General features: G+C 28.8%; 1 protein-coding gene across 2 annotated transcripts in view; it reads left to right on the top strand.

Annotated features, from left to right (window-relative positions):
* LOC121117533 (nephrin) overlaps positions 1–14,308 on the top strand; it is a 297,316-nt gene that overhangs the window by 240,055 nt on the left and 42,953 nt on the right. For both annotated transcript variants that reach the window (XR_011780196.1, XM_071888628.1), the window contains exon 5: positions 12,464–12,658. Coding sequence is in view for 1 of the 2 variants with exons in the window: in XM_071888628.1 (XP_071744729.1) it covers positions 12,464–12,658 (195 nt within the window). In the remaining variant the exon portion in view is untranslated. The remainder of the gene's footprint in view (positions 1–12,463; positions 12,659–14,308) is intronic.

Below are 14,308 nucleotides of genomic sequence, written 5' to 3'. Positions count from 1 at the left end.
TTTTTTAAAAGAGACAGTTTGAATTTTACATACCTAAGGATTAAAAAAATAATTTTTCTCGATGTCTTTCTGAAACTCACCATGACCATTTACAGATTTTGGTCAACAAGAAAAGTGTCCATGTTTCGTCATTTTTTTGTACTTAAGAGCCATTTTCTTGGAGTCAAAACAAGATAAATAAATATTTATAAATAAAAAAAGATTAAAAAATATAATTGGTAGGTACATGATATTTTAATCAGTTCTTTCAATGCGAAAAATAACATAAAATGGTATACAAAAGTATTTTTCAAAAAGTATTCTGTGAGTGGAATGCTTTTGCCTAACGGACAATGCACTCGGGAAAACGTATTCTCTTTCACTCGATGTACGTAGGTTTGCGTCTCATTCATTCCCAGAGAAGGAAATATTCTTAATGTGTATGGACCTCAAAGACAATTCTCCCTCTATTTGCAAAACCCAGTATCCACATGTTTTCTTGTTTTTTACCATGTCTATAAAGAATAAATGAGGTTTTCCGGATTTGCTTGACAAATTATTCATAAATTCTATTGTTAAGCGAATAAAGTAACATGATTTAATTCCACCTAATTAGCTACTTAGTTAATCTAAACAGCTTTTACAATCACAAAAAACGGTGGTTGTTCACATGTGGATAATAGGTTTTACAAACAGAGGGCAGAATTTTTAGTTCAGATGGAGTATTTGTAATAGTATAGTGTTTATTTTCACTTGAACAGTATAATGTATATGTACCAGGTCAATTAAAATATAAAATAATCACTAGTGCGTGAAAGACTAATAGTATCTTTGAGAATTTGTTGTGGAATTATAAATGCCAATCTTGTTGCTAGATACGGAGCGGGGTTTGCACTCTGTGGAACACAACCCCAGACATTTTGCATTATGAAGGCCATTTTCATAGTTTTCAGGGTAATTAAGGCCACAAAATTTCAATGCAAGAGCTAAATTCTATTTTTAATTTGTGTTGGCACATGCACAAATCAACTGTTCTTGAAATAATTCCTATGAAATGATTATACACGCATATCTGTGTATTTGTTCGCGAAAATTGGATGTATACATACATTAAAATATCATTAAATACAACACACATAAATTTAAGATGAGATTTATTGCATCTATGTATTAATGCTATCATTGTTGGTAGATATTACGTCTAAGTTATAATGCATTTGTAACACTAAATGTGTTTTTTATGTTTTTCTTGTTGCTGTTTTTTGTTAATCTGTCTGTTGTTTGTTTGTTTGTAATATTGTACATTAAGAGATACCTTTGTACTCTTGGGTGTGAAAATGTATTTATATATATATACATACATTTGAATATAAGCATTTAGATATATCCTTTGAAATTTTTACATAGAAGTGAAAATTATTGGAATAATAGTGGACTAGTGAACTAGTGGAATAAAATGAATTCAAATTAGATAGTCGATACTTAGTTCACACGCTTCAGCACCATTCATTTTCAGGGCTAGTTGCTTGGAAAAGTGTTTCAAAAATATAATATTTATTTGCTTAAGACAAATAATCTTATATTATTTTTTTAAATGTTTAATTTTTTGTATTCCTTTTTAATTACTACAAAAATAATCAAAATTTCAAAGCGACATCCTATTTTTCCCAATTCAAATACTCCATGGGTGTATAGAGTGAGACCCCTCTATTAGTACACTAATTGTACATAGAATACTCATTACATGAAACATACTGTCTGTTTTTCTTTTCCTTATTTCCTCCGGTAGTTGCTCAAAATATAGTCAAATTTTTATAATATAATATTTAAGAAATGAATTAAAACAATTGTGTTATTAAAACATTATTTTTAATCGATCTATATTTATTTTATTTGTTCAAAGAAATATTGAATCTAAAAAAGTTATTCTAATTCCTTAAGACATTCCTTACACGATTGTTTTAATCAAATTATCTCTTTTAATTCATTACTACTCTATTAATCAATAAAAAAGAAAAAATCGCCTAAAATTAAAGAAAAATTAATGTTCCATGCTTAGATTATTCCTTAACTTTTATTAATTTAAAACATGAGCATTCAATGACCATATATTTCGTTCCAATAAGTCAAATAGTGCAAATGTTACTTTGAAAAAGTTCATATAGGAACAATTGACGGGTAAGGTTCTAAATCCTAAACAATTTGTAGAATGTTTTGGAGGAGAGCAGCTTAGCTGTCATGACGTTTCATTAGATTAGTTACAATCACCTATAAGAGAAAATAAATGATAATGTTCCATATTATCTAGTTAGGAATTACTTCTATAGCATTCCTCAGTTCTATCTGAGTGCAACAAAGACATAAGATCATAACACCCCAAAAAATCTCTGTTTTAAACGGAGTGTTTGATAAACAAGCAACTGCAAGCTGCTTAAAAGAAACTTATGAGAGGATCTCATATAAACTGGTCAATAAATTAGGGACAACAGCTGATAAAGATTAATTTTTAGGAAAATATGGTGGAAAGGGAATTATTGCCAAATGTCAACAAATAATATATTGTAAAAGGACTATGAAAGACTGAAACATTATTGACATCATCCCCATTTTCAATTTATACATCAAAAACTTCAATTTTGCTACATTATTTATTTTATATTCAATTGTTCTTCAGTAATTTTTATATTTATTTTTGTCTGGATTTTTCTTATGTGTACCACTTTTTTTTAAACTTGAAAAGTTTTATATTTCTATGAAGCTTCTTTTGTTTGTTTCTTAGTATTCAAAATTTGTTTTATGTAGTGTGATAAGGTTTTTGCTTTGAATTATTTCAAAATGTTTATATTTGTTGCGAATAAAGTTACAACTGCTGAAAAAAAAATGAACACACTTGGGTGTTATCTTCCCAAGAATGAAGTAAAAATTATAACTTTTCAGGCTGTCAACAACAAGCAAGCTTTCCCTCCTAAAAATGCTTAGAATTTTCAACTCTAATAATGCCGTCATTTTAGGGCATTTCCTCATATTTGAAGCACCTTTGTTTTGAATGTGCACATCGTTTTTGATTATTATGACAGTTTTTCTTTTATTGTATGTGTGTACAAAAAAAATATATTATTAAAAAATAACACAATGAATAAATCACTCCATAAATCCTTTAAGGAGATTATGATGAAAGAACATGAATTAATAAAGATTTACTCGTAGTTGCTTTACCTAGGTAGTAGGGACGTACGTCATACATATTTACGTATATTCACCTCAATGGAGTTGCAACTCATTACCATATATTATTATCTCATTTATTTAAAAGGAAAAAAATATCCTCCTTATACATACATACGATATATGTTATATAGAATAAAGTTAAATATAATAACAAAATATTGCTTTTCTATATTCGAATACATTATATATTATCATTATTATATAACCAGAAAAAAAAGTTGTAAATATACGAATGAATTTTTTTTAGTTTTGTTAATGTATTTGTTTATTGCAAATGAAGTAATAGTTTTTGTTGATGTTGTTATTTTGCAAAAAAAAAAAAAAAACATTATGAAACTCCGGATTGAGTTATGTTTGTTTATTCAAAGGTATATATATTCATACATATACTGTAAAAAAAGGTTAATCAATTTATATTAATTATTGAAGTATGAAGGAGTTTTTTTTCAGCGGTCAACAAGAAGTAAAATAAGAGAGGATGGGTGATTTTGATGAAAAATTTTCTCTTCTTCTTCTTTTGTATGATTTAAAGGAACTGGCTCTACGTATTATGAACTCAAAAAAGTTAGTTAATAATATTTTGATTTTTATATTAATTTATCCCCATCAAGGGTCTTTGGTTAGAATTCTTATCATTGCATACTCTGTCAAGTTAGCAAGTTATTTAGTAAATCTTTAATTGTTGGACTATTTTCTATTTTGTAGTAAAGGTATGCTAACTTGCTCGCAAGATTGAATACAAATTCAAAAGATTAACTCATAAGAGAAAAAAGTAGACAATTCGACAGCTTACAAAAAAAAATTGAAATGTTATGTGGATATTTAATTGGGTTATCATTTATTTAATAGTAAGGATATTAATTATTCAACGCTAAGTAAAGATATAACTTGAATTGATATAAGTGATGAATCATTGCTAATAGTTCATCCACAAAAAAAAAAGATTCAAGGTTCTTTAAAAGAAATTGTATATACTGAAAAATTATTTTTAAGTCAAGATTTGATATCAGCTAATTATGGCTATGTTGATATAATTAATTTTCAATATTTATTCAGATAGTTTTTAACATATCCTACCATAGAATTATCCAAATATGTTTATCGATCGAAAATATAATACTATTTATCAAAACTATATACATTTGAGTATTCTTTTTTTTAGAGGATCTCATATTTATTTTGTACCAAAGAATTTTCAAGAAATGTAATAAAAATATTTAAAATGTTTGAGCTTTCAAGTTCCATTTTTCATATTTCTCGAGCCATTTAAAACTGATGTTTTTTGTCAAAAAATTTCTAATTTCAAAGGAATAAAAATATTATCTACGAAATTTAAGATCTTAATGTAATGAAGTTTAATAGATTTTGTAGGGAAAAAACCATAATTTATCCAATTAAGAGATAATTTTAAGAACGAAACACTTATTGAATATATGTAAGTAGTATTTTGCGTCTCATTTTGATTGTATTAAAGCAGATAATTAAAAGTATTCTAGTACTTAATTTATAAACGTTTAAATTATTCTAGAAGTTTCTATTTAGAAATAAATTTTTAACTTTCTTCAAAGAAACAAATGTGAGATAGTGCGTATGTATTTATAATGATCAAGGAATTAGCTTCTTAAAAAACTATCAAAAAAAGTGGAAAGGCAGTTCTTTGGCAAGGTCTTTTGACGATGGTCATTGCCAAAGAATCACTTTGATAAGGGTATGTTTTGTACTCTTACCCTTTCTACGTACACATTAATCACCATTTTGGATAAATAGACGCATCACTGTTTAAAAAAAGAATCCTTTCCATAAATGAGAGCTTATCAATAATTTAAGGTTTCTTTTTAGGTGAAAATTTATTTGTTTGATTTAATCGATATATATAAGTAAAAGAAGAAATCAAAAACTCAGTTTTAGGGGGGGAAATTTTATAAAAATTATTTACAAACATATAACTCGTTATATTTTGTCGGTCTGTAAATTTAGAAGAGGAAAAAAATCATTATTGTAACAGGTAAGATCTCATAAATAAGTAGTGAGAAGAATTACCATTTCAACAAAGGATTTAATTGAGGACAAAAACTCTTTTCACCTAAAATATCGCATAAATTATCGAAATCCACTACTAAATATATAAAATACTCATGAGAGATCCGCTGTATAGAAAATACTAAGGTCTGCCCGTGGAAAGAGTACATTCATGTGAGTAAAGACAATCACCTAAATGGATACGAAATGTAGACCAATACTTTCTACAAAAAATATTTAAAAATTGGTCTCACAAAATATATCACGACTTTAAACATGAACATACCGAGTGGTCCATTATAATCTGAACAAGTTTTAATTTTAAAGTTCAACATAATATAATTTATTAATAAACAAAAGAATTTCAACATGATATATCTTATTAATAAACAAAAGAATTTCAACAAAATTAATAGTATAGAAATATGTGTGTATGAGCACTCTTAACCCTAAATGTAACTGTCTTTAGTAGGAATTATGACTTCTAGGAGGTAACGGAAGGCATAGCACCCGCTGTGGATGTTGTCCTCTTTCATCGCCTCCCAGTACTGAATGAAAGTGGGTTTAAAGGACTCAGTGTTGGGATAAAGGACGCTGTAGGCCTTCCCCTCAAAATGTACCATAAAGATGTAGTCAAGGGGTTGATATCAGGACAGTAGGAGGGCCAAAATCTCGCCTTGGACTTGAGAAAATTAGTCTGGTTTAATTTAACTCACCCCTCCAGGTACAGTTTGGCTTTTTTTATAAAAGCCCTTCAACATTTCAAAATTCAGTTCTAGTTATCGTCCTTTACGTTTTAAAAATTTGTAATGAGTGGGGCAAGGAACGATGCAGAAAATCTTGTTGAAAAAAAATTGAGCGTCAAGAAGCACAGGCACACGATTTCCATGAAAGACTGATAAGGACCGGTCCTAGCACTGACAAAATTGTATTAGGACTGGGACAGCAGTGTTTTTAGTTTTTTTATATCGACTCTAAAGAGAAATGATCCCCAAAATTGAATAATAGCACACTGTCTTAAAAAGTTAGTAAGATCATAGCATCAACTCTTGCCTTCAATTGACCCCTTCAGGGTTTCCATAATAAATGAATGGATAATCTATACATACATACATAAAATCATCACACTAATGGATCCAATTAGGAAATAACACCTGTTAGTTATAATATTACAAGACCATTCGGCTCAGGAACAGAGGGATTGAGAAAAAGGAGGAGAAGGAACTAAGAGGAGCATAGAGTTAGTTTTCTTCCTTTGTATAATTATGAGAAAAAATGCAGATGTAGATAGGTAGATACGGTAGAGGGAACTGTTTATAAGAAATAGCTTGCTATATGTATGTGTAGATGTAAGTCTCTTGGATACATTAATCAAGATAAATTACTTTATAGAACTAACGGCATTAAAACACACACATTTGGCTCTAGTTTAATCAATTAAGACTGTACTAAAATAAGAAAAAATTAACGGAGAAAAGTAAAAGGGACAAATAAAACCTTTTTTGATTGTACTTCACAACAATAGGTATAGAGTGAGGATGGCTTTATTATCCATATTAGAATAGCCCTTGCAAGTTTGTTAGTAAACATTCATGATATAAAAATCTGCATTTAATATATTATAAATATGATTTTATTTGCATACACAAACTATATTTTAATATAGAACCATTAATAAGAGCTATTTGGAGAGCCAAAGGGCCGATTAATTTCTTAAGTAATTTATTTAATGGAAACATAATTTATTCGTTTGTTAAGAATATTAAAATCTATTTTTGTTTCAAGAAGTGTTAAATCATATTTTTAAACGGTACTTGTCTGATTATTGAATGGTAGTAGTGCAGTAAAACACATTCTCGGCTCTTCGTTTATTATAAATAATGTCAATCCATGAATCATATTTGATCTTTGCATGAGAAATGATATGCAGAGAGACTCAGATTCAAGTTGCACTTGAATCTAATTTAGCTGCAACTTCAGAGTCAATTAAGACTCGAAGGCAATAGACTCATGACTCTAATATTTAGACTATAATAAGAAGATTCGAGGTTTTGAGACATGCGTACAAATTATTAATTCAGATTGTATTCATATTATTTCACAAAATTTATGTTTTATAAGATTGAATTTTAATATTGATGTAGACTGAATCAGTGTCTGGGACCTGAGCTTGCGTTAGGAGGAGAAGCATTGAGTGCGTTTGACCATAGCGCTGCACTTGATTATCATAAATAAGGACCCGTAGAGGGTAGATTTTTTAAATAATTTTAAAAAAATATTGTTAAGAAATCACTTTTTAGATCAAATAGAGAAGAAGAAGGATAGGGTTAGCCTTAAAGTATGAATGGGGATATAGTAAGAGGGTTTTATAATAGGATGTTAGACTAATCCTTATTTTTGTTGAAGTACAGGGTGATTACTAACTTACTAACTTTCAGGTGTGTATGTATTAGAAAATTCGAAGAGAGAGCATTTTTCTATTATAAACAATCAGTGGAGCCATACAAACATTTTTTTTTTAATAATATATATAGGTGGTATAATGGACCAAGTAATTGAGTTTTTTGCGTTTAAGCTTCGATTGATTCCAAGGATTTTTCATATTTTTACACCGGCTCAAATCAGGAGGAAATAATTTATATTACTGCAATAATACAATTTCTTATATCTAAGATTAGAAGTACAAGAACTCCATTGCCTAATGATTTTACATTACTATCAAAAATATTGTAACTAAGATTTATTTTTATTTAAGATAATATGTTAAAATATAATTGTACCTAGGTACAAAAAAATCAATAATAGGTCATTTTAATTTATTTTTAAATTCAAATTGAAACAATGAAAGAAAATGTATAAGATGTACATCTATATTTGCTCTAACCCCCACTCACAGTAGAATCGAGCCTGTTGAGGATTTGTAATTGAGTTGAAATTGAGTATCATTAAAATTCAACAGGACTTAGGTTCTAAAAAAAAAAGCTCCAGAATCGACTCAAACTTTACTTAAAAGTCTCAAAACTTTAATTAAGCTCTATGAAACGACTCGTAAACAGCTTTGGTTTGATTTTTGATGTGATATTGTATATGTATTAGAAATAGCAGATACTGAAGCTTCAATATGACCATATCAAATCGCCATCCTTTGATCAAATCGTAATTCATATTTTGTAGTGTTTATTAAAATAAAAAATAGGTATAAAAATTTCTCAGATGTCATCAAGAAAATTAATTATATTACCATTTTATTTTAAAGTTACGGTCACACATAGTTACTGAAGTAAAAAATATTACAAATAAAGCTCTTGAGTAGATATACTTTATTACATAAGTATTTGGCAGAGTTCCAAACGAATCCCTTTTGTTGTAAGAATGAACTCAGGTGAAGAAGGAAACCATTATTTACATACATTTCTGAGTAGACTTCTGAACTATCTCCTTTTTTATTGTTATGTCGTTTTGAATTCTTATTCTACAAAATGTGTTTTCATATGACATTTGAAACTGAACGATATCATATTTATTAATTTAATGTTCTCAATTATTACTAATTATTAATCAACCAAATTATTTATGTCAACGTACAATTTTCTTATTCGCATTTTTATAATAAATATATACTCATTTCTATAAGTTATATATTACGACTAGAATTGTCTGTATAATTTTTATTTTTTATGTAACTTTTAGGTACTAGAGTTTTTCGGTATACCGGTGCTAGTGCGGTACCGCGATGTTGACAACGGTACTATACTAACTGATATTGAAACCAGTACTTACAGTTACTCTAAGTCATCAAAAACATAATCCCTCAGATTTCTTAGCCCCCACCACCAACTTTAACAAATTGTTTTATATAGTTTTCTGAGCTATACCCTGCTCCAAACAATAATTCAGTGGACGCCTATCAGTGCATGCCAATTTTCCTAAATGCCATGTTTATTTATAATTTTAGTCGAAAAATACTACAATTCTCATATCCAAGCCCAGTGCTAGGATTTTTATTTGGAGGGATTTTGAATATTTTTTTCAGATGACATCTCATTTTTCCAATTCTAATATGGGCCTTTCTGATAAATAATTTGGTTCGTTTTTGATCGAATGAAGTTAATTTTTTGGAAGTAACGTTTTTGTTTTTTTAGTAACCTTTTGTTAACATTCTGGATCTCTTTTCATAGACTTAGTCGGAGAAAAAAATCACTCAGACTATTTGCTTATTTTGATCGCAAATTAAAAAATACTCAAATGAAGTCCCTTGAAAAATAAAATCCAATATGTCAAAAACTAGAGGGTGTAGAACTTGGTTCGAAAATATTGGTACTGTGACAACATTAATAAGTAGCTACATTTTGTTACAATTAGCAGTAAAAATGAAAAGGAAAATTTGGTTACCCTGAGTATGCCTAAGGCAAAGATAAATGTGTGGGGCACTTTTTTTTTCTTCTTTTTTTTTTATAACTTCTAATCCTTTATTTATGACAGCTATTTCAGAAGAGACATTTTTCATTATGTTATACTATATTTTTTAAGATAAATCTACCCTATGTGGTCCCTTATTTTTTTAAACTAAACATGAAGCTGAGACAAATCAACCCAATATCTTCCCCTAAAACTGGCTCTAGGAAGAGGGTCGGTGCAAAAAAACAAAGCAGACATATGTGACCCCTTAATATAAAAGAAAGCTATAGTTATACCTTTCAAAGTTCTGTGTGGATTATATTTGTATTATTTGACAAATTATTACAATTTATGTCAACAAACTTTATTACCTCTTGGGATGCCCCGGGAAAAAAAAACAATGCTCCTTAATGTTAATTTAATTTTCAAGTTAGAACGCACTACTAAAACTAGTAATTAAATATTTCAATAAATGAACTTTTAACCTCCCAAGATACTCGAATCTTTTAGGAAATAAACAATTATTACGTCCTACTATGTCTTGATATTGTTAGATCTACTTGCTTTCTCTTATTTTTGTGAAAAAGAGGACAGTTTTTGCCCACATAAGAATTCCTTTAAAACATACATTTTACTATCTACTCAATATATCTGTACAATTCATTAGAAAGCTACACTTCTGATCGATAATTATAATACTAGATATGTAAAAAAAATCTCTGAATAACAAGAAAGGAATTTTTAAAGCAATGCCCTTTAGTTTATTTTGTCATTCAATGGTTTTGAAGGTAGACGAATGTGTTTAGTATAAATGCAAACTTTAAGATTACATGCTGAAACATGTAATCTGAACGCACATGTTGGGAATAAGAATAAATTTTAAAGAAAACTTTCTAAATTAGCTGTATATGTTACTTTTACTGCAATATCAATTAAATCATATGTTGGATTTTAATATCATGAAATATACATATATATATTCATATGTAATTTCTTTTTAAACAAGAGATAAATATCAGTTGTTATGAATCACTTATTTGCCTAACTACCAAATGATTTCCGGCCTTCTTTTTCTTTTTCGAGTGAAAGTTTTGTGGTAGAATAAAGTTATTGAAAAATAAAAGAAAAAGGGAGTAAAATTCTAACTTATTCCAGCAAAGTGTGTCTGTTTCTTGACACCTAATAGCTCCGAAAAATGCTGAGATGACTCCTATAATGAAACCCTATGTAAGTGTAATAGTTCAAAATTAATTGATAGTAAAAATTAATTGTTATTAATTAAAATGACGGATGTCATAATTATATAAAAGCATAATGAGACGTAGAAATTGTAACTTGTTCAATCAGCCTTTACAACTTTCAAATAAATTGCAACTTGTACAGTACGTATAGAAACGAATATTCTAAATGTAGTGACATGATGCTGTATGGGAATTACCCATTGTGTTAAATGGAAAACAGTTTCTAATTATGGTTTGAAGGAGACTGAATTATACATACTTACATATAAAGAAGTCCTCATTTACCCCTCCCCCGCCCCCCCCCTTTTATCTCTTTCCTTAAAAAACAACCTTGCTGCTTAAATAAAATAACTATTAGGTAAATCTGCAGGTTGGTAAATGGTGTATTTAAGATTTTGTTTAAAAGGGAACATGTTTCTATTATAAATACATGGTAAAGTGTCTTTAATAAAAAAGATTATAGACCCCTAGTATCATCAATTGGAGTGCCGTAGGACTTTGTTTACCTTGGTTTCTTTATTTTATATATTTTAACTGCATTGATCATTTCTTTGAAAATCATTTCTTGCAACTTATTGAAATATTAAACACTATAACTTCTACTAATTTAATCCGTTGGAAGAATTTTCTGATTTTTTTAGAAATCAGAATGCATTTTTAAATACAAGTTCTTCTTTTTTTTTTATTTGATATTATTTTCGGAAATCTGTCTCACTTTTTTTAACAAAATTTTTAAGTTGACTGACATTTTATGGCTGATATTTATTTTAAAAAATGAATGATTTTCTACAAAATAACACCTCTGGAGCTAGATTTGTAAATTTTCCAAAAACACTTTTGCACTTTTTCCATGTGGCAAGACATTTGTAGTATCGGAACATCATAATCATAGAGGAAAATCATACTATCTATAGGTTTGTCAAAAAACAAAAAAAATTAATGTGATCACCCTGACAATTTGCAGAATGTTTGAGAGGACAGAAGCTTAACTGTTATGACGTTTCATTAATTTAGCTTCAAGCAGTTTTGAGAAGAAGGAAATAAACACAAGCCCAATTCGGTATCTAGCAATGATATAAACAGGTATTAAAGCCAATAATGACTAACACATATAACTCCTCAGGGTTACTCTCCATCATGTATGAGCAACCCCATCTGGGGTTACACTTTATAGTTTATAAGTGTAACATCTTCTCTCCTCAAGAATGAAAAACGGGCTTAAATTTTTTTTAAAACATATACTCAGGTAGCAATCCTGTAAAGAGCCTGGCCCTCTTAAACTATAGTGTTATGTTTATCTATGGTCATTGGTCATAAGTAAGAAATTGCCGTTTATTTTCTCTTAAAAAATCAAGTTATTATATATTTGCAGTTGTATCCATAAAGTATTTGAGCAACAAAATTGCAAAACTGCTCAAATCAAGGGTCCTTAAACTCATGTATGAAATATCATAAGTATATTTGTTTTGCAAAAACAACATATAGCTGTTGATCTTTATTATGTTCCAAATTAGCATTAGCTCTCGTAGTAAACTTTATTTTTTTTTCTTTCTAGTTTCAATTAATTTACACATTTTTAATTCATTCTCTATTTTCAGAATCAGAAACTATTTCAGAAGAAGAAGGACAAGATAGTGAGGGTGAAAAGACGAGCGGTCGAAAAACTGTTACATCTGCAATACGATTTCGACCCACATCTGCAGATAATGGAGCCATATTTGCCTGTGAAGCGGAGCACCCAGCCCTTATTAGTAAATCCCCAATGCGAGTCACCGTGGTTCTATCTGTCATGTGTAAGTATTTACTGTTATTTATTTTAGAGTACATATATGCTAATACACTACACAGGTTTATATTAGTATTGGCATGCTACCAATATTTTCGGTCTGGTTCTAGTAACCAAATTGGTATCGGTATTTCAATGTTTTTACGGCAAATTTTAAAAAAAAACCCAAAAGTTTGTTCAGATCAAATTAAATACATTTACACGAGCATTTGTAATATTTTTTTGTCAAATGTATGGGGATGGTCAGTTATGGAACTTCATATACCTGGAGTAAAATTAGCATTTTCCCTTTTTTTCGTATAACTAATTTTTTTTTATTATATACAATAATATATCAGAGTAACATAGGGGCCTAATATATTCTGTATAACATTTTTAAAATGCAAAACTACAAATTTCTACAAAAATGTTGTCTTCTTCACATTTTTTTTTAATTACAAATTATAATCTTATCAATAATTTATTACAAAAGTTTTAAATTTTGCATAAAAAGCTCATTAGTTACCACGGATATCGTTAAATATGTGTAGTTCCTAAAAAGTACAAACCAAAAATGTATCCAAATACAAATAAAGTACTAAGAACTGTAAGTGTATAAAGTATATATAATAATATACATCTTGTGTTTTTTTAGCTGGTTCGTTTTTTTTTTTTTTTTTTTTTGTTATCCGAAGAATGTATTTTCTTGACCTTAGTCGACATAATTATTTAATTCCTGATTAATGAACTTCCTTTCCTAAATAGATTCAATTTGATTCAAAACCTGATTGAGAATTCTTGTTTGCTCATAAAAAAAGGAGGAGAGTCACTTTAAGGATTTGTTGCGAGTTATAATTGTAAGTCTTTGTTGGACTCTGAGTAGACTTAAAGATTGACATCGGAGTAATTGTGCCTATCTCTTTGTCTATTTCCTTCTCCACCTCCTCCTTGATCGTAGCTGATCCCCCCTAAACCTTCTTCAAATTGTCATAGTTATCATGTTGATTTTCCGGGGTTTTTTTTTCTTTTTTAATTCCCATTATACACACAATTTTCATCACTATATATTACAAGAAGAAGGATTCTATGACTCTAGTAGAAAAAAAAATGGTGTCGATAGACTTTCATGTGTCTAAAATTCCATGGCCATGGCTCAGTCGTTTGATTACTTTTTTATAAAGGAAAACTTTGTTAAGCAAGAGAGAGTGTAGACATTAACGGCAAATATTTTAACACAAAGTAGTGTCACAAATACTGCATATAAATACCAGTTTAGTATAATGCTGTTTTAAGTTCGTCAGTATCTGGTACCACTATAGGTAGAACAGTATCTATAAAAAATAGAATAATATTCTTCTACTCATATCGAAAGCTCTCTCGTTTCATACTTTATAAGTATTACTTATGTATATAAAAATGATGCCAGGATAAAAATGACTTTAAATTTTTCCCTTCCTACCTAAAATAAATTAATCCTCACTAATTTCACACTTAATGATTTTAAATATCTCAAATATGATTAAGAAAGCAGGCATATGAATATACATATATATACTCCTATACATATTTTTTTCTCCAAAAAGCAGTTTTTTGATATGGGCTATTCTTCAGTTGAGCTATTTGTTAAATGATCTAGAAACAAATCAGGATTGACCTCTATTTCGAATAAGTCCTTCTC

The sequence above is a fragment of the Lepeophtheirus salmonis genome, chromosome 5 (genome assembly GCF_016086655.4).
Source record: "Lepeophtheirus salmonis chromosome 5, UVic_Lsal_1.4, whole genome shotgun sequence".
NCBI classification, from domain to species: domain Eukaryota; kingdom Metazoa; phylum Arthropoda; class Copepoda; order Siphonostomatoida; family Caligidae; genus Lepeophtheirus; species Lepeophtheirus salmonis.
This window is presented reverse-complemented; position numbering and strand designations above follow the sequence as displayed.